At 43.0% G+C, this 26261-nt stretch overlaps 1 protein-coding gene across 7 annotated transcripts in view; it reads right to left on the bottom strand.

The window, feature by feature from the left end:
* MORN1 (MORN repeat containing 1) overlaps positions 1 to 26261 on the bottom strand; it is a 169672-nt gene that overhangs the window by 111642 nt on the left and 31769 nt on the right. For 6 of the 7 annotated variants that reach the window (XR_015795470.1, XR_015795469.1, XR_015795471.1 and 3 more), the window contains exons 11-12: positions 16123 to 16253; positions 15534 to 15613 (exon numbers count right to left, since the gene is read on the bottom strand). Coding sequence is in view for 4 of the 7 variants with exons in the window: in XM_088136711.1 (XP_087992837.1) it covers positions 15534 to 15613; positions 16123 to 16253 (211 nt within the window). In the remaining 3 variants the exon portion in view is untranslated. Of the gene's footprint in view, positions 1 to 5553; positions 7367 to 15533; positions 15614 to 16122; positions 16254 to 26261 lie in introns of those variants that run through there. The other variant, XM_088136712.1, reaches the window with a different exon arrangement.

Raw genomic sequence — 26261 nt, 5'->3', positions numbered from 1 at the left:
GTATATAAAGCTCCACAGGTCTACTTTGAAGTAATCCCATTAAGGTCAATGGAAATTATCTCCAGGTAATGGTTATAAGGTGACAGTCTTGCTTACTGGACAGTAAATGCGATGACCCCATTGGGACTTCTTTTTAAATAGCCATGTCCATGACGGAGCTGTGTGTTTTGCTTGCTCGCTTGCTTGTTGGGAGGAAATACTGAATATTTATTCTGCTTTTCTTTGCACAACCCTTTGCCCGATTTTTAAAAAGGTGGAGAGGGTAACCAGGAGGTGAGGAACAGGCTCTGGTTGTCTCCCAGGGGACAAATAAAAGAATCAGAAATCATGCCTAGAAGAGGAACAAAGATAAATAATTTAGCGCTAAGAATAACCAAAGCTTCATAGCTTGCCAGCATTAGAAGAAATAAAGTTATACGAAACTGCTTTTTTTTTTTTTTTTAAACAGAACCTTTGGGGGGCTAAAAATAATAAATACAAAACAAAAAGAGAGTTCAAAAGTAATGTGAATTAGTGGAGTATAAAGGGAAGGATTAGAAGATGAAATCCTTAGGATGGTTGAATTCCATTAGCTAAAAACCAAGGCGCTCCAAGTTGCTTGGTACTGCATCTATTTATCTATCTCACAGCGATATGAGTTTTTCTATTTTTAATCTTCACCACAATCCTGTGAAAGAGACTCACTGAAAGACCGAGACTGGTTCAGACACACTCACTGAGATAATAGAAGAGTCGTAACTGTTGGCCTCATTGTTTCTTGTCTATTTATAAAGGAGATAAAACTGAATCTCAGATTGTAGTGGCTTTAGAACTCCCCCCCCCAGCAGTGACTGAGGGCCCATATTCTGGTACTTGCATCAAACGATAATGAGGCTTTCAAATGTTATTTATGAAAAGCCAAAGAATGAGGAGAAGAATTAAGCAAAGCATCTGCTTCTTTTCCTAAGAGTTTAAGTAGTAACCCCCCTTTTTTTGCAACACTGCTGACGTATTTCATTAAAAGTCCCAAGTCTCTCCACTTCGGGAACATAAACAAATGATTTCAGTGGTGCTTACTGGAGGCACTGGCAGACACACTCTTATAAATGGAACGGGGACATTTTATTAGTATCTAGCTTGATTGTTTTGCTTGCTTTTGAATTTTCGGAGATGCCGAAAATTATGATGGCGTGTTTACCAAGAAAGTTAACCTCTTCCTCTATTTTCAATACTCCCCAGGTTCAATGGATGATCTCACGTCGGTGTAGGTTGAGAGAGGGGGAAAGAGAAAAGAAATTCAAAAAATTATTTTCAGAAATTTGGAAAATGTTGACCTCTGGAAACCTTTCTTTGCTTAAGCGCAAAGCTTTCCTTCTGAGTTACAGCAAGGACACAGACGAACATAAATGGTTATTTGTATGGCTGGTCTAGAAACCCTAAAGCTTTATTTAGACTGTTCAAAAGAATGTCTAACTTTTAAGATGGACTTAACCACCTGCCATGAACGAGCATTGTCTAATATCAAAACAACTTAATTGGGCCCCTTTTAGATATTTAACTGCTTTCGCAATGTTTGTCCAGCAACTGCTTCTAAATCTCCAAATAATACTGCCTTAACTCATCTGAGTAAATCCCCAATTCCCTTATGAAAACATACAAAATATCTGCCTTCCACTTTTAACTCTTCCTCCTGGGCAAATTCTTTCTCCCCGGGAGCACGTGTCCCCCACCCTCCCTCTCTTGGATTTAAATTCCACCATGACCTCTCTTCGTCACCCGCCATTTTGTTCCAGCCACTGTGGGTTTTGAGGTCCCTCTCTGAGACCTGCACAGAACCAAATGAAGCCGCAGAAGATGGTTTTCAAGCTCTCCATACAAACACTCTTGAAGTCAAGAGGTTTAAAAAAAAAATGCATGGCTCTGCCTGGGCCATTTTGAAGGAAGAATGTCATCTCGGTCAGGAGTTTGGGTGTTTCCTTAGAATATGGACCACTGGAACCTTCTCTTCTCTGAATTTCAAACAGGATAGTGATGACCTCTGTCCAAGTTTTAACAACGTATGGTAGGTTGCCATCACCCCATGTGCTGTACAACTGTACTGATGTGCATGGAAAATAATGTCCACACTTACCTTCTGAGCCACTCACAATATATTCAACTGCCATTCCACCATAATTTAAATGCTGATATCTGGGAAAGTCTCGATGCTGAGCTTTTTTCAAGATACTACTGTAGGTCATTAAGGTTGGAAACAGTTTGGGACCAGGAAATTTCTTCTTCCTCTGTAGGCCTACTCAAATGTTCATGTTCTGGAGATGATGTCCTGCTGACCAGATCACAGTGGTGGCCCATATTCAAAAGTGGCCTTCTCTCTGGTAGCAGACCATGTGTGGAGCATCCATCCCTGGGAATTTAGCTGGATCTCCAAGGTGGAGTGTTTCTACTGTAAATTATTTAAATTAATGTAAGCAATTGTATCCTTTAGCTCAGCCATTTATTCACTGTTAGTTGGCTTGTTTGGATCAGCCTTCCTATTTATTAGAAAGTAAAACTCTATGGGCAATTGTTTTGATATTTGTCAATGGAAAGTGAGAGGGAAATGACATAAATAAATAATGTATGGAAGTAGAGGTCTTATATCCAATAAATATTAATATTTGGAACAAGCATTCTTTTAACTATAGGACTTCCCAAGACTGCACTATTTATTAGTTGCTGTTGAATGTATCCAACTTTGGGAACACAGAGGCTGAATTATAACTGGACTTTAACTGGATAACTTGTTTAGCGCTCAGCGAGTGTTCAAATCAGACAATATACAGGGTTCTGTTGGATCTGTTGGAAGTTACTTGATAAGTTTTTATGGGATAGGTCAGAATGTAAAAACACCAAGAAACAAAAAGGAAGCTGGATGAGTACTACAGGAAATGGTTTTGATCTTGGTAAATCCCACCAACTCATTCTGCTGCATTATAATTCAGTAACTTTTGAAGCCTATTACATAGTCACATGGACTGAGATGGGTGGCTATAGAAATTGCATAAATAAAACAAAACAAAATTCTGCAATCCAGGAATCAGTTAGGCCTATAGGATAAATTCTGCCTCTCCCGTGATGTAATGTTGCATTTTCCCTTTCCTGAGATTAACTTTTCTTCCAAGGCAGGCTTATTCTTTCCATTACCCTGGATAGCATTCAGAAAGGAGTGGTCCCTTCCGGGCGGAGATGACAGCAATGGGAATATTAGCTGCCTGAATCATACTTACATGCAGGATTAATACAGGGCTTCATTACGCTATACCACTCATTCTTCAACTCCCTTAAAAAGAACTTTTAAAGAAACTAAATTGCTTTCCTTTCAGAGAGTTATCCAAGTACAGTACTTATTTTATATGCAAAGCCAACTTTTCCTTTTAGTGAAACCATTCCAGATTCAAATCCAGAGGCATTTTACAGAAAAATACTAAGGTTTGGGGCATTATAAAGCCCCCAGTTAAATGGTCAGGCTAGCAGAGGCCACGGGTGTCATACAAGTTTACTCAGGAGTAAAACTTCCTGGTTGAGTTCATCCAACACCCATAGCCTTAAACCCAAGTTATTGAACCACAAGATATAACCATACGAAATATATTATGCTTCACACCATAGTCCAGTTTAGTTGACATGCAAAATGCATGGTTAGGTTCCTGCAATCCACTGAACTACAAACTAACCGTTATTTTAGCCTAATCCACATGTTGTGCGAAGCCACCCCTTAAATTCAAAAGGGTTCACCTTAAGGAAGAGCACAGAGGACTGGCCTTAATTGCTACTTCCTTTGGATTGGCAAAAATATCTCATCTAAAAATTCATGCACCTGGAACCGATCGACTGTCAGACACTGCATTTCTATGTGGCCCAGAAGTAAATCTCACTGAATTTATTTGCGTTAAACTGAAATCCTATATTAACCTGGAAGGAGTCACGCCAGGCTGGCTTTTTGTGTAGCAGGCATGCCCCAGACCCATCCTCCTTCCCTGGTGCGCTGCCAGAATTTCCAGCTAGCAGCCTCACAACACCTTTGGAAGATAGATGGTGCAGAGCTAATGGGGAATATTTGCTGCCATTGGATGGGGCAAATTCAGATGGGGGTATTTCTGGAGGATCAGGCTATCCAGTGGCTACTAGTTTTGATGGGTGTTTGCAACCCCCTGAATCCAATGCCACAATGATTGCTGGGAAGTTGCAGAGGAAGAAGGCTGTTGCCCTCCAATCCATTCTTGTGAGCTCCTGAGATGTTAGACTAGATGGGCCTTCACCCTCAGGACTCTAATTATGTTCTAAGCCAACAAGGAACATTAGCCTAAGCATTGGTCTTCACAGGTAACTAGAGTTCAAAGCTGGATTGATCTCAGCTATGTGCAATATTCTAACCACAGCACCCCTCCGGTGCTTCCCATCAAGGAGGAGGGTTTCCATCCATTGGGACCGATTTCCAATCAGGAAACACCAACCACAACAAAAGGAGAAATCCCCCGCAATGCTCTTGATTTCCTGAGAAGGATCCTTGCTCCTTCATTTCCTCACCTTGTGTGCCACCAAGGACTGGGAGACTGAAGCCAGAGGTATGGTGGAAAAATGACTATGTGAACGAGGGGAGTTGAGCAGCTGGTCAACTGAGTCCAATCTCCCCCCCCCAAATAATCCCTACCCCTCAAGCAGCCACCATTAAGAGAACCCCACTCCACATGCTCTGCTCCATTTATTATTTCTGCATTGCGTCAGGGGGGAAGCATTCGCACTAAGCCACAGGGATTAAAGACTGAAGCTGTGGGGAAGTCGGATCATATCCGTCATACCCATCTGTTTTCGATTCCAACCTTTCACACCTGCTTTTATTTATTATTCCTTGCTTAGACAAGACAGGGCTCATTTTTCAACCTTTTTTTCCTTAAGAAAAGTATATAGAAGCAGGGATTTTTTTTTTTAAAAAAAAGATCATTATCATCTATTCTTTCAGCTCTCTTCAGCCTCATTCTGAAGATGAAACTCCCAAGAAGAGATTTTAAAAATTATTGACACGACAGGATCTCAGATCCAGTGAGAAGTGGCAGAAATCACTCCTTCGGGTGCCTTTTTAGAGTGGGTTGAGTCACTGCATCCCAGCTGAAGTCACAACTATCCTTGTTCTGCTACCAAGGCAGATCTTCATGGGCAACAGATGCAAGAGTTAAGCGTTGCTAGCCACTTCCTTTGTCTGAAGCCATTCCCCAGGGAATCTTGATGTCAAGAAAACTAGTTCCAAGTTTAAGGAACCGTGCTCTGAAGAAGAGTGGACTTCCATTCTCTTTTGGAGTCCAGGGAACTCCATGTCTTGGGAATGGTTACCAAGGATTTCCCCTAGGGGCTCTGCTTGGAGCTGGCACATGAGGAAGCTAATTGTTCTAATGATTTACAAGGTGTGAGGTTAGCAGTTTTTTCCCTACAAAGTGATGACAGATTATCTTGTTCTGAAGAGAAGAACAGATCTAGAAAGAAGTATCTCCTTGATCAGAACCAAGGAGGTTAGAAATCTGGGACCCTTCATATATTCTCTGACCATGGTTCTGAAGACGTTCTTGTATCTCTTCAAATGGCTGCTGACCATTAACCATGTTGACTCTCCAGTTGTTTCTGCAGCTCCCCAGGTGGTTGCTGACCATTAAGTAGGTTAGCTCTCAAGATTTTCTGTAGTTCTTCAGAAGGTGGCTGACCATTAACCATGTTTGGAGCTGATGGGATTTGGAGCCAATAATTTCTGCAGGCTAGATATCTGCAACCTGATCTAAACCATATATTTAGAAGACAACCCCCCCCATACATTATTTAAAAATACATCTCAAGCTTAAATTTGGAAAAGATCAAAGGCATGGCCTTGGATTAACCTCCCTAATCCTAAATACAAGACCCTTTGGATTAGCAGTTATCCTCTGAAACCAATTAGCAAAATCCAGGGAAAAAAAGGAACAGTATACAATAAAATATGGATGCCTATAGTATGTAAACCAACTGGAAGATTTTTTTTAATGGTAAAGAATAAATCACCCTAAGTATAATAAAGTAGTTGTGATATAATGTTTCACATGTAGAAGAAACAAGTTTGGTTCAAAACCACTTCTATTAAGGATTTGCTGGTGTCAGTGCTGGAAAAGCTGGCAGTGAACGGCAATGATGGGGGTAGAAAGGGAGAAGGTAACTAAAGATTGATTTTTTTCTTCTTCCTCCTCCTAAAAAAACTGAAAAAGGAAAAGGAAAGGATGCTGCGTGTGTAGATCCCAAACAATTGGGCAACCAAAAAATCCAACTTTTTTAAAAAGTATTTTTTGTTCAGAAACAAGAACACGGCAGATGGGTATCCGCAAACAACATGCGTTGCTCATGGGTGAACAAATGGAGAAAAGAATGACTGGCTACTTTTTTGTACACTTCCGTTGTGGCAACTGGCACTGTCCACAGTCATTATGATCACTTTTTTTAGCAGCATTTTTTTCCCTTGACATTTTCAATCCTTTCTCCTTCATCCCAATAAGAAAGATGAGAAGTACGCATCGTGCTTTCCTTCTGGAAGGTTTCTTTTGCCAAGCTCAGCCCTGTTCGACCGGTGCGTGTTTGTGTTTGTGTGTGTGTTTCATCCCAGCCCTACCATGAGGCAACTGCTTCAGTGGCCGTGAAAGGGCAAAAAATGAAAGTATTATCTTTGTCATTGTTGAAATGAAGATATTATGGTTATATCTTGACTGGCGGGAAGGTGAGGAAGCTCTTTTGGGGTTTTCTTCTGCCTCACGTGTCCAAATAACTTGGCTCACTTTGGTGTGATGCACCTTGATATAATGAGGAATTATTTACTGCTCTAGTTCAGGCTGCAAAATAACTTGGGTTTATCCGAATGTTCTTTTTCCAAGGCTTCTCCAAATTCTTATACGGCAGGGTTTTCTTTCAATAAACCTTTCCCTTGCACTGCAGAAAAAAGGTAGGTCTGAATAACCACTTGAAACTGACTTTTTCTCAAAAAGTTTGTTGATTATTTGCCCTGTTTATATGCACTGCCTTCTTGGACAAGCTGGACCAGTGAAAGCCTCCCGAAAGGAAGAGCTGGCCAATAAGTGCAGGGAACGTAGAGCAGCAATAGCAGGGGTTGTTCTGAAGATAAAAGCCCATTAGGGGGAGGCCATTAACGTAAATACATCAACTGATCCTGTTTCAGATGTAGCAACAGAATCTGGCCGCTCTAGTCCAAGACTCCAGTTCAGCAGTTTGGAGCAGAAGTGAATCTTGTTCCGTTTCTTTCAGTCCAACGGCCGAGATTCAAGCAGAACCAACGAAAGAAAGGGAATGCATCATTTCATAGTGGCATCAAGTATCTATTCAACTGTTCAAAAAAAAAAAAAAATTAATTGACTCCATCTGTATTGGTTTAAAGACTGATTAAATGACTAATCAAGGAAGTCTTAATTAATTTTTTTTTCTGAGCAAGAAGCGCATGGGGGAGGGGTGAAAGGGACGAGGAAGAGGAAAGCATCTATTAATGCCTTATACCGCGTGTCAGATTTTGTTGGTGTCATTCGCTAACAGTCATCAAATGAGTAATTACTTGCAAGGTCATTTTCTGTATTTTAACAGGCGAGGGGGCATAGATCAGCAGGCTGATTGGATTAGACTCTGGATCTCAAGGGGGTTCTGCAAGGGACAACATTCACCCCCGCAAAAAAACAGGTAATCAGAGGCCACCGAGAACAAGCAAATCCTATGTCGTTGTCAACAGCCAGCTGGGCCTGCAACCTTGGGAAGGAAGGGTGTCCCTGCCAAAGGGTTGAAATGAAGCTAACAGGAGGCCCAGAAAAGATATGAGGTGCCGTTGGGTGAGTTATCTTCAAAATCCCCCTCTCTGGCTGTGTTCACACAACATGCTTAACAGGTCAGGATTAGGGTTCAGCACTGGCAGGACAAGCAAAGCTTTGTGAGAGTGAGGATGAGATGTGTGGGGCCCAGCATGCGAAGGGAACCTGGCTGCTTTGATAAATTGATACTTCAGGGTGTCCTGCACGCTCAGGAAAGGGGCGAATGTGTCGAGAGGATTAAAATAAGTCATGAAAATAAAGCTCACCGTAGATTCCTTAGAAAGAGCAACCGAAAAGGAGGAATAACCATGAAGATGACGATGCAGAGGCCAAAGGGGCCCTGGAATTGACAAGAGGACCTCTTTTGAATCTTGGCAACTGCCCAGCATCTCTCAGGATGCTCACGTTCATCCTGGCTTTACGTGCCTCCTCCTTTACTTCCAGGAGCATCACCAAGCACAGTAAAAGGCAGCATGATCCACACCTTGTCACCTCTCACAAAAGCCACCTCAAGAGCAATCACAAGATGTCCTGTTTGGCCCTTAGGAGAAGCTGAAGGCAGCAGAGTCAACCAGGGAAGATCAGGGCTGAGAGGAGGCAGAAAGAAACCCAGGTCGCCCTGATCGTAGCCTGGCCTGGGATCAAATGCAGGTGCATGGTTTGATAGCCAGGGGAAAGTGCTGCCATCTCCCCCCACTCCCCAAGTCTGCGCTCATTAAATCAACTTCGAACAGCCGCAGCAGCTGCTCCACGAACATCATTTGGGAACTTGCTGGGATCTTGATCATGTTTCAAAAATTCCAGAGTGCTTGGTTGTGTGTGAGTGTGTGTGTGTGTATGTGAATATATGTGTGAGAGGGAAGGAGGGAGACATCACATTTGAAAAAGCAAAATAAGATGGCAGCGTAAAGCTGAGCGAGATGGCTCAAGCTGTTATTGGCTCCACATTTTGCAGGGCTGATGCTTAGCCATCGTTGCAATGGAAAAACAACAAATGCCCTCAGCTGCCACAGCTGAATCCAATTTTCTTAAAACAATATATGGGGGGGAAAAAGTGGGATGGGAATTCCCCAATTCCCCCCCGCTCCAGAAATACATATATTTTTGAAGAGCCGATGGGGAAAAGATGTCTTGGGGAACCTACCATGCCAACGTTCCAGTCATCTGTGACTTACGTCAAAACCATGCCTGCTTTTCGAACGGCGCCCCGCGAGGCTGAAAAAACGTTATGGGTGTGCTGAAAGCAAGCTTGTTTGTGAAGCCAGGCCACTTTCAAAGGCTGCGTCTTTCCCTTTCTCAGTTGGGATCCTTGACCTTATTGAGGCCATCAATTCAAGCCAAGTGAGTTTTTTTTAATTGACTTCTCCTGCAAATTGTCCCCATGGTCCTGCTCCTAAAGGACTTCTTGTATTTCTTTCAAATATTTGTAGTTGGTTCCCGGCAATGGGCAATCAGCTATGATGCACAATGCAATCAAGAGAATAAAGCAATATAAAAGGAGACCTTTGATTACATGGTGAAAGAAAGCAGAAGGGAGAGCAAAGCCACATGTAGAATGCTTCCGTGGAGGTGCCTTGGGTCTTTAAGAGAGGACCGAAAGCAGTAAAAGGAGAGGCTCATGGAAATTGAGGAGAACATTCCAGGACAGAAGAGCTACCACTAAGGCCTGTCGAGAGTAACCACAAGCTGATGTGGGCAGGACCATGGTGAGGCAATCTGTCATAGAATCCATAGAATAAAGGGGACCTTGAAGATCATCTGGTCCCACCCCTGACCGCTCTAGGAAGCCATTTGTACAGCATCCCTGGCTGTCCAGCCTGTTTAACACTTCCAGTAAAGGAAAGGCCACCTCTCCTGAGGCAAACTCTTCTGTTTGAAAATTCTTCCTAGTTTCCAACCAATATCAACTTCCTTGTAGTTTCAGAAAATCACAGTACAGATGAGTGAAAGAGACTTTGGAGATCATATATTCCATACTCTTTGCCCAGTGCAGGAATCCAGAACCACAGCATTTCTACCTGGTAGCCATCCAAGTGAATTTATCTATTTACCTCCAAGTGAAGGAGGAGCCACCACGGCCAAAGAGTTTCTTCTGTTATTGGATAGCTTTTACAACGAGGATATTTTTCTTGATGTCCAACCAAAATCAGCTTCTTTGTAAGTCCATAGATCAGAGAATATAAGGGCTGGAAGGGACCTTAGAGGTCATCTACTCAACTTCTTCTTAATGTATGGATCCAACCAAATTGAATTACAACAGCATTCCCAATAAATGGCCATCCAGACACTGTTTAAACATCTCCTGTGAAGGATGGGCCACCACTTCCCAAGGTAGCCTCTTCCATTATGAAACGGCTCTTCCCATTAGAAAAGTCTTCCTGAAATCTATTTCCTTGTGGAGTCCTTGGGGTTCTCTGAGCTTGGTTCTTTTCTTGCAAACCAAGGCTGAACCAAGCTCAGAGAACCCCAAGGACTCCACAGTTCAACCCTGAGCTACACATATTCACCTCTCTATTTCCTTGAAACTTAAACCTAATTTTTCTTGTCCTGATTTCTGGAGCCAATCTGAACAAATGAATATAGTTAATAAATTATCAACCGGTCAGCCTGAGATGAGTGATGGGCACTGGGGCATGAGGATTTATTTTATTTACTGAAAATTCTTTCATTTCGAACTTGTAATCAAGTATTACTAATGCGCTCACAGTGTTATGTTATAGGACTTGTAAGCTACTTACATTCATTTTTGATGGAAGTGGCACAGCAGTTGCCGAAATTAATTGATTTTAACTGTCTCTTTCTGCAGAGAGGTCCTAACACTTATATTCACGGACTGCACTAAACCAGGCCTCGGCCTTCTGCTATGGTATAAATACAGCTCATTTAGAGGTCTATCTTCTCATTTGGATTCTGTTCTGTTAAACCCTCTATTTTTTCTGAACCATGCACCCAGATCTGAGGCTTCATATCTATCTGCTTATCTCCCATCAAGTTTTCCCCAACCCCACTGAGGGGGAGATGGGCTAGATTACAACCCCCATAATGTTAAGCCAGTGTTTAACAATCACAGATTTTTTTTTTAAAGTCAATGCTGCTAGTACACGGAGAAATTAATCTGGGAAGTAGTAACTTTCAAAGCAGTTGTTCCAACCCATGTGCCTTAACCTGGCCTGGAATGCTGAAATAATCCTGTTTAATTTTGGAAAGAAGGAATTTACTATATCTAAAATTAGGCTCCAGAGCTTCACAGAAATGTGTGCTTTTCCCTTTATTACCTTCTATATCTACATTTCTTACACTGTGGAAGAACACAGCACAATCCAACTCTTCTAATGCAAATCAATCGAGTCATGACACGGCTCCCCAAATGGCATGGTGGTATGCCACTCTTAATCTTGCCAGAAATGTGGGAATTCCTGTTCCAAGCCTCCTGCATTGTTTGAAATCTAGCAGGTGATAAGTGAAGAATGGCCCTGGGGGAAACATTGATCCAGCAGGTGAAGCTGACTTTCTCTGGCCATGCATGAGTCCTTGTGATTTCACAGGAACATTTTGGAAAGTCTTCCAAAGGATGTGTCTGGGTTGGTGTGGCTGGCAGGCAGATGGAAGACTTAGACTGGCCAAGACTTGGGAGAAACTTTGTGATTTCGGATGCTGCAACGGGGAGGTGGAATTAAACTCTTGCACGGGCTGGACTTATAACTATCACAAATCTGGCCTTCACCCCTATGCCTGGCACATCCTGCATATCTGGATATAGCTATAGCTACTTTTGCTAGCAACACTTCCAAGCCTCCTCAACAATACATCTTGCTGAACTAGTGACTCTGAGAAACTGATGTGTCTTTGAGAGATTGGGGCAGGGGCTTTAAGTTATGACAAGATGCCTCATTAAATTAAACCTGTTGTCTGAGGGTGCTGCTTCACATCAGCCCTGGACCTGATGAACCCAGAAGTGCACCCAGAGAGGTTAAACCAAATCAGAGCGGGCCCTTGAGAGAGAAGAAAGTTGACTCAAGCCTGTCTAAACTTCCTAATGTTTGACATTCCTCCTTTTCAAAAAATGGTTTAAATAGCATTCCTGCTGCTATTGACATTTCTGCCTTTCTCATTTATTTATGCTCTCCCCATTCATCTTCCAACCTGTGTATGTGTGTGCATTTTATGCTTTTAAACCATTTTGGGATAATCTACGTGTAGATTTCTTTTAAGCAGGCAATCACTCTTCCAGTGATTTTTGCCTTCCTGACCACATTCCATTGCAAGTTGATTTCTTCCTCCCTGTTATCGTCCGGAGGTCATGGATTCCTTCATTCCCCCTCATGGTCCTTCTCCATTTCTTCTCCAACTTGAGCACTACCTCAACTCAGCACAAATTACAGACTCAAATTGGGGCTTATTCCTTATTGTTCATTTAATATATTGGGAAGCAGGACAGCAATCTATTCCAGCAGTCCCTCTACTCTTCAAAACACAACTCTGTCTGATGTTCTGCAGATCCTCCACCCCATGAAGAGCTCAGGAGAAGTCTGCACAGTGAGTGCAGTTGTCAAATGCAAAAAACAATGAGGGTAGTGGGCCACAAGTAGCTTAATTCACACAAGACGATGAACCATGCAAGATGTTACTTCTTTAACAGACCATAGTTAAGAAATTATGGCTTAGTAGAAGGAGCAAAGATAATATAACTATACATTAGATAATGTAAATGTGCAGTAAAGCTTACACAACAAAAGCAGAGGTGTCAAACTGAGTTGTGCCCAATAAAAAACCCTGTATATTCGAATATTTCCTCTTTCTGTCAGTGAGGGCCAAAAAGGCTATAACCAAAACGGGCCACCAAAAGAGCAAAGGGAGGCCACCCTAGGCTTGGTGGAATCACAACAATTGCAGAAACCTTAGGGAAAAAAATATAACAAGAAACAAGAATCCTCAAAAATTCTAGTGCTTAGGAGCCAGAGAATACCAAAGGTTAGTTGGAGTGGAAAGCAAATGGAAAACCAGGAGGAGGGGAAATGGGAATCAAGTATCTTGGAAAAGGGCATAGGCTGGCTGGAACCCTGAACAGAAGTTTCAGAACTCTACAATCTTTGGTTGTTTTCCCACTGGTTACATGGAGACGACCAGAATGTGAGATGTTTGATGTTCCACTGGTTTGCTTTTGTGATCCCATTTGGAAGGCAGGAAACTTGGAACTGTGTGTAATCCTCCATCACAGTCAATTTCTAGCAAAGGGGAAGTGCGGAGAGAAGGATATCACCGATAGTTTTGTTGATTTCTGGTTTTGCTCTCATGCCCTTTTTTGCTTTGTTTGTTTTTTAAATCGTTGGCTGTTTTATTTGCATGATGGTGTTGAATAATAATAATAATAATAATAATAATAATAATAATAATAATAATAATTTACAATAGAACACAAATAAGCCAATAAACAAACCCGGGTTACTTTGTAACCTTCAAAGTAACTATGGCGTTTCACCCTGACCAGGAAGTTTAAGGGTTGCCAGTTCAGTTGAATTTCCCTTCCTCTGGTCCAGCTGCCCATGTGTTATACATAAGAATATAAAAAATTAAGAATGCAGATCACGCTTGGAGAGGATCACTTTGGAATTATTTGATATTTCTACTTGGTGCCTTCCAGATATGGTGGCTTGCAACTCCCGTCAGCCCATCCTTGCTAAGGATGATGGGGACTTGAGTCAGGAGGCAGCAGTGAGGATTGGAAAAAAGGTAGCACTGGTTTGCAGAAGTTTGTCATACGGCAAAGTAAATCAGCCTGCCTCATTTTTCTCACCGGTGTGAGTACCTCAGGGACGGAGGATGCTAACAACCTTTCCCTCCTCAAAACAGGCAATGATGATCTGCTTCGTGGTACTATTGAGATGATGAATGTGGAGAATCCCTTATGGAGAGGGAAGCAGGTCATAAATTACACAGCTCCTTCAGATGGGGTTGGATTGTCCAACAAAACAGGGGAAACCACTCTTCACTTTACCCCAGCAGAGACGGTGAGGGCTCTCTTCTGCCTGACACGCAGAGCCCAAATCACCGGGACGCTTGTGCCAAAGGGAGGCCTCTCCAATCACTTCTGTCACTCAGATGAGATACCAATTAGATCTCCCTGGTGATTTTCCTTCCTTTCTTCCAGCAGGAACATAATTGGAGCCACACCAGTCACTCATTCTCTTCCTCCTGAAGAGAACTGTAATGACTAATCTTCCTGCTGTTACCTTGCTCCTCTAAACCAGTTGGTCTCAATATTGGCTGGCACTGCCGTAGGGCCATGAGCTGTTATTCCAGTGGATATCAGGATCAAAAACAAGACTTAAAAGTGGTACTATAAAACGCTCGCTTCTGTGTTCTTGGTTCAGTCGGATGCTTGTGGTAGTGTGCGACAGAGCTCAGTGAAAAATTGGTGGAGGCAGATCTTTCCTACTCCATGGTCTCAAGAGGGCTCAACCTGCTGCAGGCCCCCCCAGGCAGAATGCTTCTCCCTATAATAAATTAATGAATCACCCTCCATTTAGATTATTAACTCCCCAGGAGGAAGATGTGAGACTAGACTTCTTCCTGATGTCTCTATATGCAAAACTATAAACAAAAAAGAAGGATCTTCCATCACATTACATCTTGACTATGTAATCCAAAACTGAGCATCTCTATACCGACGAGCCAGAGTCTTGGAAAACTAAATTTGTAAGGATGGGTGGGCTTGCAGAGGCCTATAAAACAAAGGGTTTAGAGCACGACCTACAGCTGGGCCTTGAGTCAAAGTCACCATGCCAGCTGAAGCTCCTGAGCTCCAGTCCAGACATTTTAAGTTAGAAGGATGGGAAAATTCTTTCCCTGAAATACTGGGAAATTGCAGCCAAACCAAACAGGTAATTCTGTTCTGGAACAAGCCAGGTTCCTCTGTTGACTATGAAGATATCATGGTTAGTGAAAGAATTCTGTCATGCAGAAGATCCTAGGTGGGTCAAGGATCTAACTATATTGCTTCTGCAAAGGTGTCTCCAGAACTTAATTATGCTGCTGCCAAGTGCTTTGTGTCACATGTTTGCCTGTTGAGAACCAAAGTTAAGTGAATCCATTTTGCTATCATCGTGTTGTTTGACCCTTTCCCTATACAATTCCTCTAGATTTATGGCAAATTTCAGCACTCTCATAATGAGAAGCACAAAAGGTTTCATGGAGAAGAATAGGTGAAGGTTGCCTTTGTGCACAAAAGCTGAGATTTCAGGTTAACATGTCAACAACAGCATACCAAGTATTTAAATAGAGAATAAATATTATGGAGTCACTACAAGCTTATCCACAAAAACTGTAGGAGGGAGAGAGGGAGAAAGATTGTAAAGATGGAGAAATTTCACAAACACTCTTGACAGGAATCCTACTTGACCTTTGCAGGAAGTCACATTGATACAATACACCTATTTTCTTATAGAAACCAATAAACACATTATGACACACTGAAGATAAAAAAATAAATAAATCTGCAAGTAACCTAAGCAGTTTCAGAAATAAATCGTAAGGGAGAGAAGGGCTTGGTACCCAGTGCCTCCTTTCCAGGTAGCGAGTATGTTTTGGCCCCATTTGTGCAGCAGTTTCATATTTCACCCAAATCTGCATCTCCCCAACTCAGTTTGCCTTAAAACAGGGCCGGCTTCAATTTCTCAGAAAGAGGAAAGATGAACATACCTGCTACTTCTGGCCATAAACAAGGCAGAAGCTTCCATTTCCTCTGTAGAGGTCTGGGCACTTTGCTTTTCAACTTCTCTCTGCAGGGATGAGAGATGGGAGGATGAAAAACAGTAGATCAATATTAAAGAGGCACTACAATACCGAGTTTTTTTTTTAAAGGGAGCATCAATTGATTAACTGATTAGATTAATTCTGGAGATATCCTGGAGAAGCATGGTTCTGAGGAAAGTTTAAATGGTACCTAGGCCAACGGGCATCACTTGGAGCAAAACAATGGATTTCCATTTCTTTTTTTGTTTCCTAAAACAGGAGGACCGAGGGCAGGTGCCAAAAGCCAGCCCAACTGAGAGCCTTGAGGATGTTGGGTTTGGGCGCTGGCCAGGCCATCTGACCTTCCTGCAGATTCACACAGCTTGCAGAGAGGATGCTGGCAGGGACACAACCAGGAAAAGAGAGGGGTTGAGGGAGGACTCCTCTCTCCCATGTTGAAAATCCTGGGGGGGGGCATTCTGGGATTTGGAGAAAAGGGGAACCTTTTTCCAATCTGGGTCTCAGCCCTACCCCCTGCACATTTGGTCTTTCTTACTTCAAGCAGTTCACCCATCTGTGGATCAGGGTGCGGACTGGCCAGAAGAGAGGCGAGGGTGATGTTTCTGAAAGTGGCCCAGCCATGCTTGCTCCTTTGCAAACGGGGAAAACCGTAGGTATGGCTTCCTTCTGTGGGATAAAGAAGAACAACCCACAGTTAAAGATGGCACCTCTCACACCCTGTTTTATTTAGTGGCCATTCAACAATCAAAATCTTGTTAACTTTCTTGCAGGGAGGTGGGGAAACCAGAGGCCTACCACAAGTACTCCTTCCCAGTAAATCTCAAAGTACAAACGCAGGGCTCGATTCCTTCATCAAAATCCCCTGGAATAATCTTGGTGACAGGGGAAAATTAACCAGCTTCCCAAGTAGTATAGTTCATTCCAGCCAGGTCAGTTGGCTTTGTCATCTACTTGCCACACCCTGATATCCTATCCTTCCTGCCCCCACCCACCTCCTTTTATCCTAATCTGCAAGGAGTAGGACTGAATGAAGGATGCCCAGTGAGCCTCAAGACGTCCAAAAGCTTCATTTCCAAATCATAAGGCTGCCAACTTTGTAGAACCTTACTTGTGAATAAGCCACATTTCTGAGGAGATATCTATGGGGCCTGCCTTGCAAATATAGGCTGCTTCTGTTTGCTTCACACTTTCTTATCTCCTCCTATCATTTCCTTCCCTCCCCTTCTCTTTGTGGTCTCTGAATAGGAAGAGCAGGAGAGTTGTAATCTCCTTGGGGCAAAGACCTGCCATATGTTGGTCTGAATGCATAATAAGCAAACTTTCAGAGTTATGTTGGAAAGGGCCCAGGCCTTTGAAAGAAACCACAGGTTCTTCTTTCAGCACCTTCTCTCCAGAAAACTCAACGTTTTCCTAGGTCTCCTCCCATTAAAACAAAGACAATGGCATTGTTCAGTGCTGGACTTCTTCCCCCTGGTGCCTTCTGTCTGATCATGAAAATGGCCTTCCATTTAGAAAGTTAGCCTTGTGCTTTTTACAAGGACGTCCATTTCTAACACCTCTCTCTCTATTTCTCTTCATTAGCTTTTGCTGCACTGGCGCATTTATGTTCTGAGCAACGAATGGAAACCAGATTGCTTATAGCATCATTTCCCATCTCTTAATGCACTAATAGTTTTCAATAAAGACACTGCAGCTGCTGATGTCTGACCTGCCTGGTTAGCTGCGGGGCAGGGAAAGTGCATTTCGACCCAGGGCTTCCAGGCTGCTTGTGCAGCAACGCAGTCCCTCAGATGGGCAGTTCAGCTGAGGTTCTCCAAGGTCCAGTCTCAAAACTGCACAGCTCAAGGGTAAGAAATGGATTTCTTTTCCAGTAGCTTCTATGCCTTTTCCCCACGTTTCCAAAGGAAGCTCTCCCATACAATGGCCAACCAGGCCTTTTTAAATATCGCTCAGCCCAGGCACCATGATTCAACCAAGCATGGAGAATCCTACTGCCCAAGTGTCACCCCTCAAACCCTCCATCTATGTCTCTTTTAATTATGACAGCGATGTCTTGATCAGCAAGATAAAGATCATCTCATCACCTTGGGGAAGAGCGTGCAGTCAGGGGCAGGATGACTAGTTTGGTAATGACCGAAGACGGGGCAGTTTGACCTCCGGAGGAGGGAAATGCCAATTAATTATCCTTTTTACAACCAACTCAATTACAACATGCTAATCACCTGTGTAGGGCACTAAAAAGAAAAGAAGAGGAGGGAAAAGAAGGGAACCAAAGGGGAGAAACAGGATCACCCATAAGCACCTGTAACTGAGAATGACAAGAGTGATTATTGTTAAGCTGCAGGCTCAGTTTCTATTAACCGGCATAAAGAGCTACCGGCTGATCAGGGCTGACCTCGAGGCCGAAATACAGCCTTCTCCTGGCGGAAAAAAAGAGGGAAAGAAAAAGATTCATCGGTGGGTCCTTCAGAGCCGCAGAGGTATTCCCTTTAAAGGTGACCAGACACCGTTCATTAGCCTTTAATGCTTGATTCAATTACCAATATATGTCAGTAATTAACGAGGTAGGAGGTGGGGAAAGGAGGAGATGGCTGGCCTCAACACAACCAAGCATCCACAGGAAGGAAACGGAGGCCATTTGGATTGTACAAGCTTCCGCCCTGGGTCTCGGGGTCCTGGTGAACATCAAGTGGCACCAGGCCTCTTCTTCTCCTAGCTTCAAAGCAAAGAAGTTAAACCTTGAACATCAGCTGGGGGCAAAGGAAGTGAGGCAGAGCAGCAGATCTCTGTCTGAGCACTTTTTAAAACCTGTCTTCCACAAAGGAGGGCAGATTTGTCCTTTGGCTCCAGGCCCTACAAATAATTTTTCCCAAAGGGAGGGAGATATCTGTTATCTGAGATCAGTGGGGCCATTCCGGCTCCTTGGAAGCTGCCACATTTGAGGCTCTTTCATTCCAGGCCTTATTATGACGTGATGCCACTGAGATAAAATGCGTCCCTTGGAATAAGCAGAACCTGGAGAAAGTTGCCATTGCCTGATGTTCTTTTCTTTCTAAGATAATGCTAAAAAATCCAATCTGAGCAGATGTAAAAAAAACAGCACCGTTCGGAAATGGTTCCTATTCCGTCTCTCAGCATCATCCTCAGCCGGAAAGGGTAAAACTGTACAATGTCCGAAAGGTCCAAAAGGAGCCAGAAGGTGTCAGCCTTCCCAGGTAGACCAGGCAGGAAACACAATGTGCTTCAGATGTGCTAATACTTCTTTATTGTAAAGCTACATTAACAGAATCCTGCAAGTCTGAAAGTACAAATCTCCCGCTGTCTCTTTTACAGCCTGATAAGTTTAGGGAGGTCCCTTTCTGAGTGTCTTTCTCTGGCCGTTATGCAGCTACGGGCTATGACCCCTCTTATCTGACCATTCCCTAGGCAGCATCTCTTCCTGGCCCCCACCGGTCTCCCAAGGTCATTCCCACACACCATTACAGGAGGTCACAACCATCAACAAGAAATTAACCCCAGCCGTAGACCATTCTCAGCACATTTCAAAGCTCCCCAAGCTTTGGAAAAACTGGAAATGAGGCAGATTGGAGAGCACCTTAGCAAACTGCAGAAACAAGTGAAAAAATGTGCTGGCTCATTCTCTCTCAGAATAGGGAATAAAAAAATTGGGGCAGCTGCTTTTTTGTCTACATACATCTAATCTGGAAAATGCTAAGTTGATATTATAGGAGGACAGGTAAACACAATATATATCCAGGCTGGGTAAATTTTATGTTGACATCAAAATAACAACGACAAGCCTAAACTTCTAGCACTCCCTCAAATAATGCTGATTCTGATGCAGCCAAAGGAGACATGCACAAACCCACAAACATGTTTGCCTAGCTCAACTGAAACTGACATACCAGAAGCCATGGGATATTTGTGTCCATTGGGGGGGTAAAAGCCCCTGTAAGAACAGAAAAGATAAAGGGATGGAATGGAACTTCCCGGGGAAGCCATGAACAGAGAGCATCACTCTCAGGACAGGAGGACGTCCAGAACATTTGGTTACAGGTTGCATCTGTAATCCCTCTAATGCAGAACTGTTGAAGCAAAACAGCTACATTTTCCATAAGGAAATTCAGGTTTCCAGATAGGAAATCCTAACCTCCCCCTCTTTGTAATATATAGAGTAAGGATTTAACAAACCCTTGGCTTTTAAGTGCTGGCTGAAAAAAGCATAAAGCAGTGAAGGCAAGATGTCAGTCCAACTTCCTTCTATAATGCTGTCTTCAGTCGGGTCCATCCAAGCTAACATCCATAAACTTAAAAAGAAACCCCAGTGGTGTATCAGAGCTCGGAGCAGCCTCATTTGCTGAAAGCAAGAAAACAAGAGCAGCTAATGTTTCTGTTCCACCTTCACAGTGTTTGGTCTGCGTGGATCTTAGTGAACATATGGAAATCGAAAACCATGGGAGGAAAGGAAATCTATTAGAGGTGAAGGATATACAACTGGCAGAATTAAATGGGAAAGCTTGGCTTGGGGTATATGGAACATGCCAGGCTGCGAGCAAGGTGGGAAGAGAGCAGATCAACACTTTCCATGTTCAACCACCAAAAAATACCATTTTTTCTCTTTTTATTCTTTTTTTTAAAGTTTGTATTAGTTTTTATCTTTTTAATTGTAATTGTAATTTTAATAAAATTACTATCAAAAAAACCCCAAAGTCCACTTTATTCTGAAAGCCACTTGGTCCTTACCTTTCCTCCCATTTATTAAAAAGATTTACTCCCAGGGAACGGCTTGCTACTCAAATGCCTATCAGATTGCCAAGTCTTTTCAGTTCTTCTAACGGGCAATTAGTATCACTTAGGCATCATTTTTGTTTCTTCTCCTTCCCATTTTTCAATTTGCCCTTTTACTTTTGGCCAATCAGCTCCATCACCGTGGAAGCTTTTACGGCAAATAGCAACCCCTGCCATTTTTAGAGTGCCCATTTCCAGTCTGAATTTGGCAAACCCTAGCTTCCCTGGTTTCTGTTTCTTCTTTATCTCCAAAGTAGGACTGGGATGCCAGTCCATGAGCTTGGGAGAGGGGGTTACAAACCAAGCCATTTTTCTCCTTGGGTAACTTGAGTATAAAAACATCCTCCTGAATTCCCACCATTAAAGCCGCTGGAGGGCCCCAGTTCTGAGCAAGATGATTTCAAGTTTGAGGCTTTAGACCTCCATGGCTGCTTCACTGGCAGAGGAGAGCCGCGTTAGCTCATGGTGGCAAAAAATCAGAAGTCTGCTAGCACCTTTTCTGACTAACACATTTAACTAAAAGGCATACGCTTTTGCCATAAGATGTGTGCATCTGAAGGAGCCATGGAATTTCATTATTCTTAGTCATTCCCCAAACAGCATTCCGCTATTTTGTGGAAACATGGGGTGTGACTCTACTGGGAGCGTGCTACGCTTCTGATACGGATCTCTTACTACGGTGCCCATCTCCACCTACACTAGCCTGAGATTTCGCCAACCGTTCTGATATTGGTCTGTACTTCTGACAGCGTGCAAATTTGCATGTGCGCGTGGACCATCTTTGTGGTTTGAAAGACGCCACTGCAGGTCCTTTTTTGACACGCTCACTCAGCCTAAATGAGAAAGACAAAGCTTCCCAGCGTTTTACTTCTCCCTTTCTCCCCCTCTCCAGGCTAAATTGGAAGCTAAAGTTATCTTTAAGCTCTTTTTTTTTTTTAAACGGTCTCAAATCCAATTTGCAAGGAATTGTTTGAAACATATTCACTATTGCCAGGAAAACAATAGCAGTCTTCCAATTATCAGCACCTGCATTGCAATTCAATGCGTTTAAATTGCTAAGGGCTCATGGCTGATACCCTACTGACAACAATTAGCATTAAAAAAAAAAAAAAAACCCGACCACATTCTGCAGTTTAAAAGCAGTGGGTGGGAATTACAAAAGGTTAACAGACTAAATATAAAAATGTTTTTGAATATCAAATCAATGCGTTTTGTTAGGAAAAAACTGGGTACTGTAATTTAACCAAATAGGGTTTTTAAAATATCTGGAGAGGATCCAGATGGAGAACAACCAATCAGGGAACCTCTGCCCAAAGGGAAGTAGGGTGGGAAGGGAGAGAGGGAGGGGAGATAAGCTAATTAATCATCATCAGATCACATCCTGTTTATTTAGGATTCTCTAGTAGAGGTTCTTCCTAATGCTGGATGTATCATCCATCCGATACTTTCTGATGTCTTTTATAATAAGATTGCTTGGAAAAGGAGGAATTGATTGGTGCACCATTAACTTACTCCTCTGTGTTTAGACCAAGCAAAGTGCACTGATAGGCACAAGAGACCCAGGATAAGGCTGAGGGGGGCACAAATATTCACTGCACGCCAATCCCCAACCCACCCACACAATCTGCACCAGATTAGGGAGTCATCGATGCATAAATTCCAAAGGCGTGTTTTGTAGAGATGCTGGCAACATCCCCTGGGCTCCAGCCCAGATGTGTGCTTGTAACGCTCATCTCAAAGAAGAGAGAAGCATTGCAAACCCGCCCTCACCCCCACCTCTATCCTTTCTTACTCAGATTAAGATCTAGGTTCTAGTTTTAAGAGGAAAGGGGGGGGGAGAGGAATTTTTCGGTTGTTACATGCTATGGATAATTTTGTAAATCTCCCTGATGTTCCTATCAACTTTTTAACAAGGCCCTTGACCCTCCTGGATTATTTTAGTTTTCTCTTTTCTCTACCTTCTCCAACTCTCCAACATCTTCTCAGAGATATTAGCACAGACCCGGCATTATTCTGGTCAGTCTTGAAGAACCCAAGAAGTAAACCCCGGGAGTCCTTTGGGCAGGAGATCTGGGGTTGCTGCTAAGAACAAACAAGCTGAGAGCTTTAGGTCTAGCACAGGTAGCAGACATAGTCTAGCACAGGTAGCAGACTATGTATGTACAACACATTAAAGCTCTGGGTTGTTTAACCATGGTTTAGTGAATAAACCACAACTAAGCCAAACTACATTTTGGCTCAGCATACTGTGAACACTCAGTCTGTGTGTTCCAAAAGTGGGCCAGAGGAAGAAAGGAAATAGCTGAACTGACCAACACCCCTGTTCTAATCCCAAAAAGCTGAGTGAGAGCTTTAGATGGAAGCTACCAGTAAAGACAGCCCTTCATTAAATGGTGCTAACTAAGAAAATGTCTCTCTGAAGGACCAAAACTGGGTTCCCACCAGAAGCTTTAACTCAGCCAGGAGGTTATTTTAGTATTCTAAGTACCTATTTTCTGATTTCCCAGGCTATTTTGGCTGGGTTCATTAGACTAGGGGTAAAACAGGGTTTGATAGTTTGTGGTTTTGTGTGTGATGGGAAACCCAGCCCTTGTCTTGGCATGTTCTGTGAGCAGTGCCATCATTCGGTTTATATGTATGAACAGAGCAACTGTTTTGCTAACCTGAGTTTAGGATTAAGCTATAGGCACCCAGCTTTTGAAGTATAAACTAGCCAAACAGGCTGGATTCACCCAACACTGCACACTGCCAGCCCCACCCAAGTTTAGCATATTGTGTGAATGCCCCACTTATATCTTTAACTCTCGGTCCTGCAAACCTCTTACATATCTCTGCAAGAGAGTCAAGTAAGGCTAAAAGAAAAAAAAAATCAGTCTGAGCAACATGACCTTAATTATGAAAATGAGCAAACAGATTCCTCTTCTCTCCGTGACATTTTTTTGGTGGAGAAAAAGAGGTTACTAAAACGCATCAAAGGCTGTAGGCAGGGGAACTCTTGCAAGCCTGTTTGGACATTGTGTCAAACAAAGGGAAAATAAAGACAAACCCAACCACAGTGTTGTGAAAACCACGCCGGGCCTCAACAGGTTTAATCCCTTCAGACAGATCAGCAAGGGAAGGACAAAGCCACCAAGACCTCTGGCCTTTTCAAGACCGAAACTTGTACGCTGGGGTTCTCCCTTCCTCTTTGGGCAGATGGCTTGCCTGCTACAGAGATTTCCCGGCACTACGTTGTCCTTACTTAAACAAATGTTATGACCAAGTAAACCACAGATGGAAGCTGAACTTCTTAACCCTCGAACAGGCTTAAGGAAAAGAAACAGAAGAAATGCAGATGGATGGGGAGAAAAAAAGCATTAGCCCTCTGATGAAATAAGGCCACCTGTGATGAGGGCAGCACCAGCTTCAGACCTCCAACTGCAAAAGATTAATGTTAAATGAATGGCAGAGGATTGAATATTAGGTCATGCCACAAATTAAATTGAATGCAAAAGTGGGTGTGGGAGTTCTTGAGGTTCAAGTGACCAAACTGGGAAGGAAATCACGTGTTGTAATTGTGCACATGTATGTGTGTGACCCAGATGTTCCCATTCCAGCATTGTAAGTTTTCAGAAACTGATCCTGTCATGGTCCCCACTGAGGACTCCTCAGAAGGAAGAGAAGGAGGCCAAACACAGAAATCTCCATCTGCCTTTGAAACACTGGCCAGTTGGTTTTGTCTTAGGAGTCCCAGGAATTCAATGAGTACTCTCAATAATCAGCAAACTCTTGGTGTTGACCAGCACACCATCCCTGGCATGTGCTCAGTTGACTTGTCTTTGCCTTGTTCTCACAGTAGCCTTGACTCATGGACTTTCCTTGGCTCTGCTCAAAAATCGTGAGTCTACTCTTGTTCCACTCCCTTATGGATTGGAAATCAGACCTGGATTGCCTGCCAAAGTTGCTGTGAGCTTGAAAGACCTATGCCTGATTGACTCCTAGACAGGGTAGCTCCCAGAAGAATTTCAGCACTTTTGGTGGTCCATGATGGACAATTTCCAGGGACAGTCTGCTAATGCTGGAGTTGATGGAGAGGCCACCCTGTGGATTTGAACTGATGACAACCATTTCACAAGTCTGAGGGCAGGGCTCAGCGAAGCAAGGCCTGAGTTAACGAAAATCCATGTGCAAATCAGTCATTATGGTTCCATTTGCCTAGGTTCCTGAACTCACCTACTTTATGGGCTCACCGAACAAACTGAATCATCAACTAACCAAACTGGCTAAACTACAAAAAGTCCAACCTAAGGTTAAAGCTTGCTAAGCCCAGGATATTGCGCAAGTCTTGCCAGTTATTCTTTACTTGACCTGGTTGAGCCTGTTGGGAAAACCCAGCCCCAGTGTCAAAACAGGAACATGACCAGGGAGATGACAACCCTCAAAATCACCAGATTGCAGCGTAGCCCGAAACATATGGTGCAGCTACCCAGCCTGCTTTTTTCAGCTTAGAAGGCGATGAAGTCCTTCTAAAGCATCAGATTCTCTGCTTATTATGACCAAGTGGAGCCTGTCACTGTAAGGTCACTTCAGATCAGAAATCTCCAGTTTACTATTAGTAAGGAAGAGAAAGAATAGGGTGTGGATTGAGAACACAAAGCCAGTTGGTCCTGGGTAAGAGACATCTTCCTTCAAAGGGATGTTTCATTCATTAAATCCATACGGTGGATTAAGCCACTGCATCCCACCTGGCCAGCCCTGGTTGATCTCAGAAAACTAAGCAGGATCAGGTCTGGTCTATAATTGAATGGGAGACCACCAGGGAAGATCAGAGGGGTGGGCTAGCCTGGGAAAGCAAACAGATATCTTGGAAGAAGACAGTGGCAAATTACCTACAAAAATATGTTACTCAGAAACATCTGAGCTTGACCTGAGGGATTCTTCACCTTCCTTTAATGCTACTCCGATACCCTTTTATACCAATTGTGTCTTACATCCTCTCTCTACTTCCTAACTCTGCAAAACTATTAGCCGTTACTGCTTGTTGGCTGATGGGGGAGAAATACTTCTGTTGCAAATTCTATTCCGTTATTCCACGGTTGTTCAACATATGTGCTCTCTGCTTTTTTATTCTTGGCAGTTCCGCACTATACAGACAGACATGGAATGATTATGTTATAAGACACTCGGGGAGCCTTTCAGGCTAGAGTGCAGTAATAAACAATTTAAATAAATAAAGGTATATATTAAAAAACCAACATCTGTAGCAAATGCAGCCTCTGTGCTGATTACTGCAAAATCTGATGAGATGAATGGCAGGAGAGAACAAATGCCCAGATTTTTGTCCCACAGATTAAACAAAACATATTGGAGATAGCTGCAGATACTCCACTGTGTCTCAGTTTTTGTTCTGTGCTCCCCGCCCCCCTTTGGTGCAACAAATGTCTCATCGCCCTACATTCTCCGAGTCTGCAATCCTTACCAGCAGGCTAAATGTATTTCTAGGCATTCCTGAAGCCAATTTGTATGAGGCATAGCATTTCTATGCTACAGATTTATAGCCCATCCTATTCCCAGGGTAAATTGCACAAATATTTAAGCTTTCTTTCATATAAAGAGAGAGAGAGGGAAAAATGAGGGAGGGAGGGGAAGAATATTCTAAATATGGGCCAAAGCACAGGAAGACGAACACTGAACAGCAACCACGATGAAAGTTAGCAGAGCTTCCATATGCCAAATTAAAGAGTCAGGGAGCAGCGTATGTTCAATCTACCAGCTGATGCCTACTAAGAATTCCTCCAGGGCAGAAGGACAGAACGCTCAAGTGCTTTCTAAAGAATCCCTCCCGTTTTAAAACCCTCAGCTACCCAAAGACTTCTTTGGTCCTCTTTGAATATTTTCCAAGGAGTT

Source organism: Python bivittatus, unplaced genomic scaffold (genome assembly GCF_059951505.1).
Source record: "Python bivittatus isolate LINGU-HERP-01145 unplaced genomic scaffold, Pbiv_v1 ctg000090_np1212, whole genome shotgun sequence".
Taxonomy (NCBI): domain Eukaryota; kingdom Metazoa; phylum Chordata; class Lepidosauria; order Squamata; family Pythonidae; genus Python; species Python bivittatus.
Note: the sequence above shows the minus strand (reverse complement) of the source record. Positions and strands in the feature narration are given on the sequence as shown.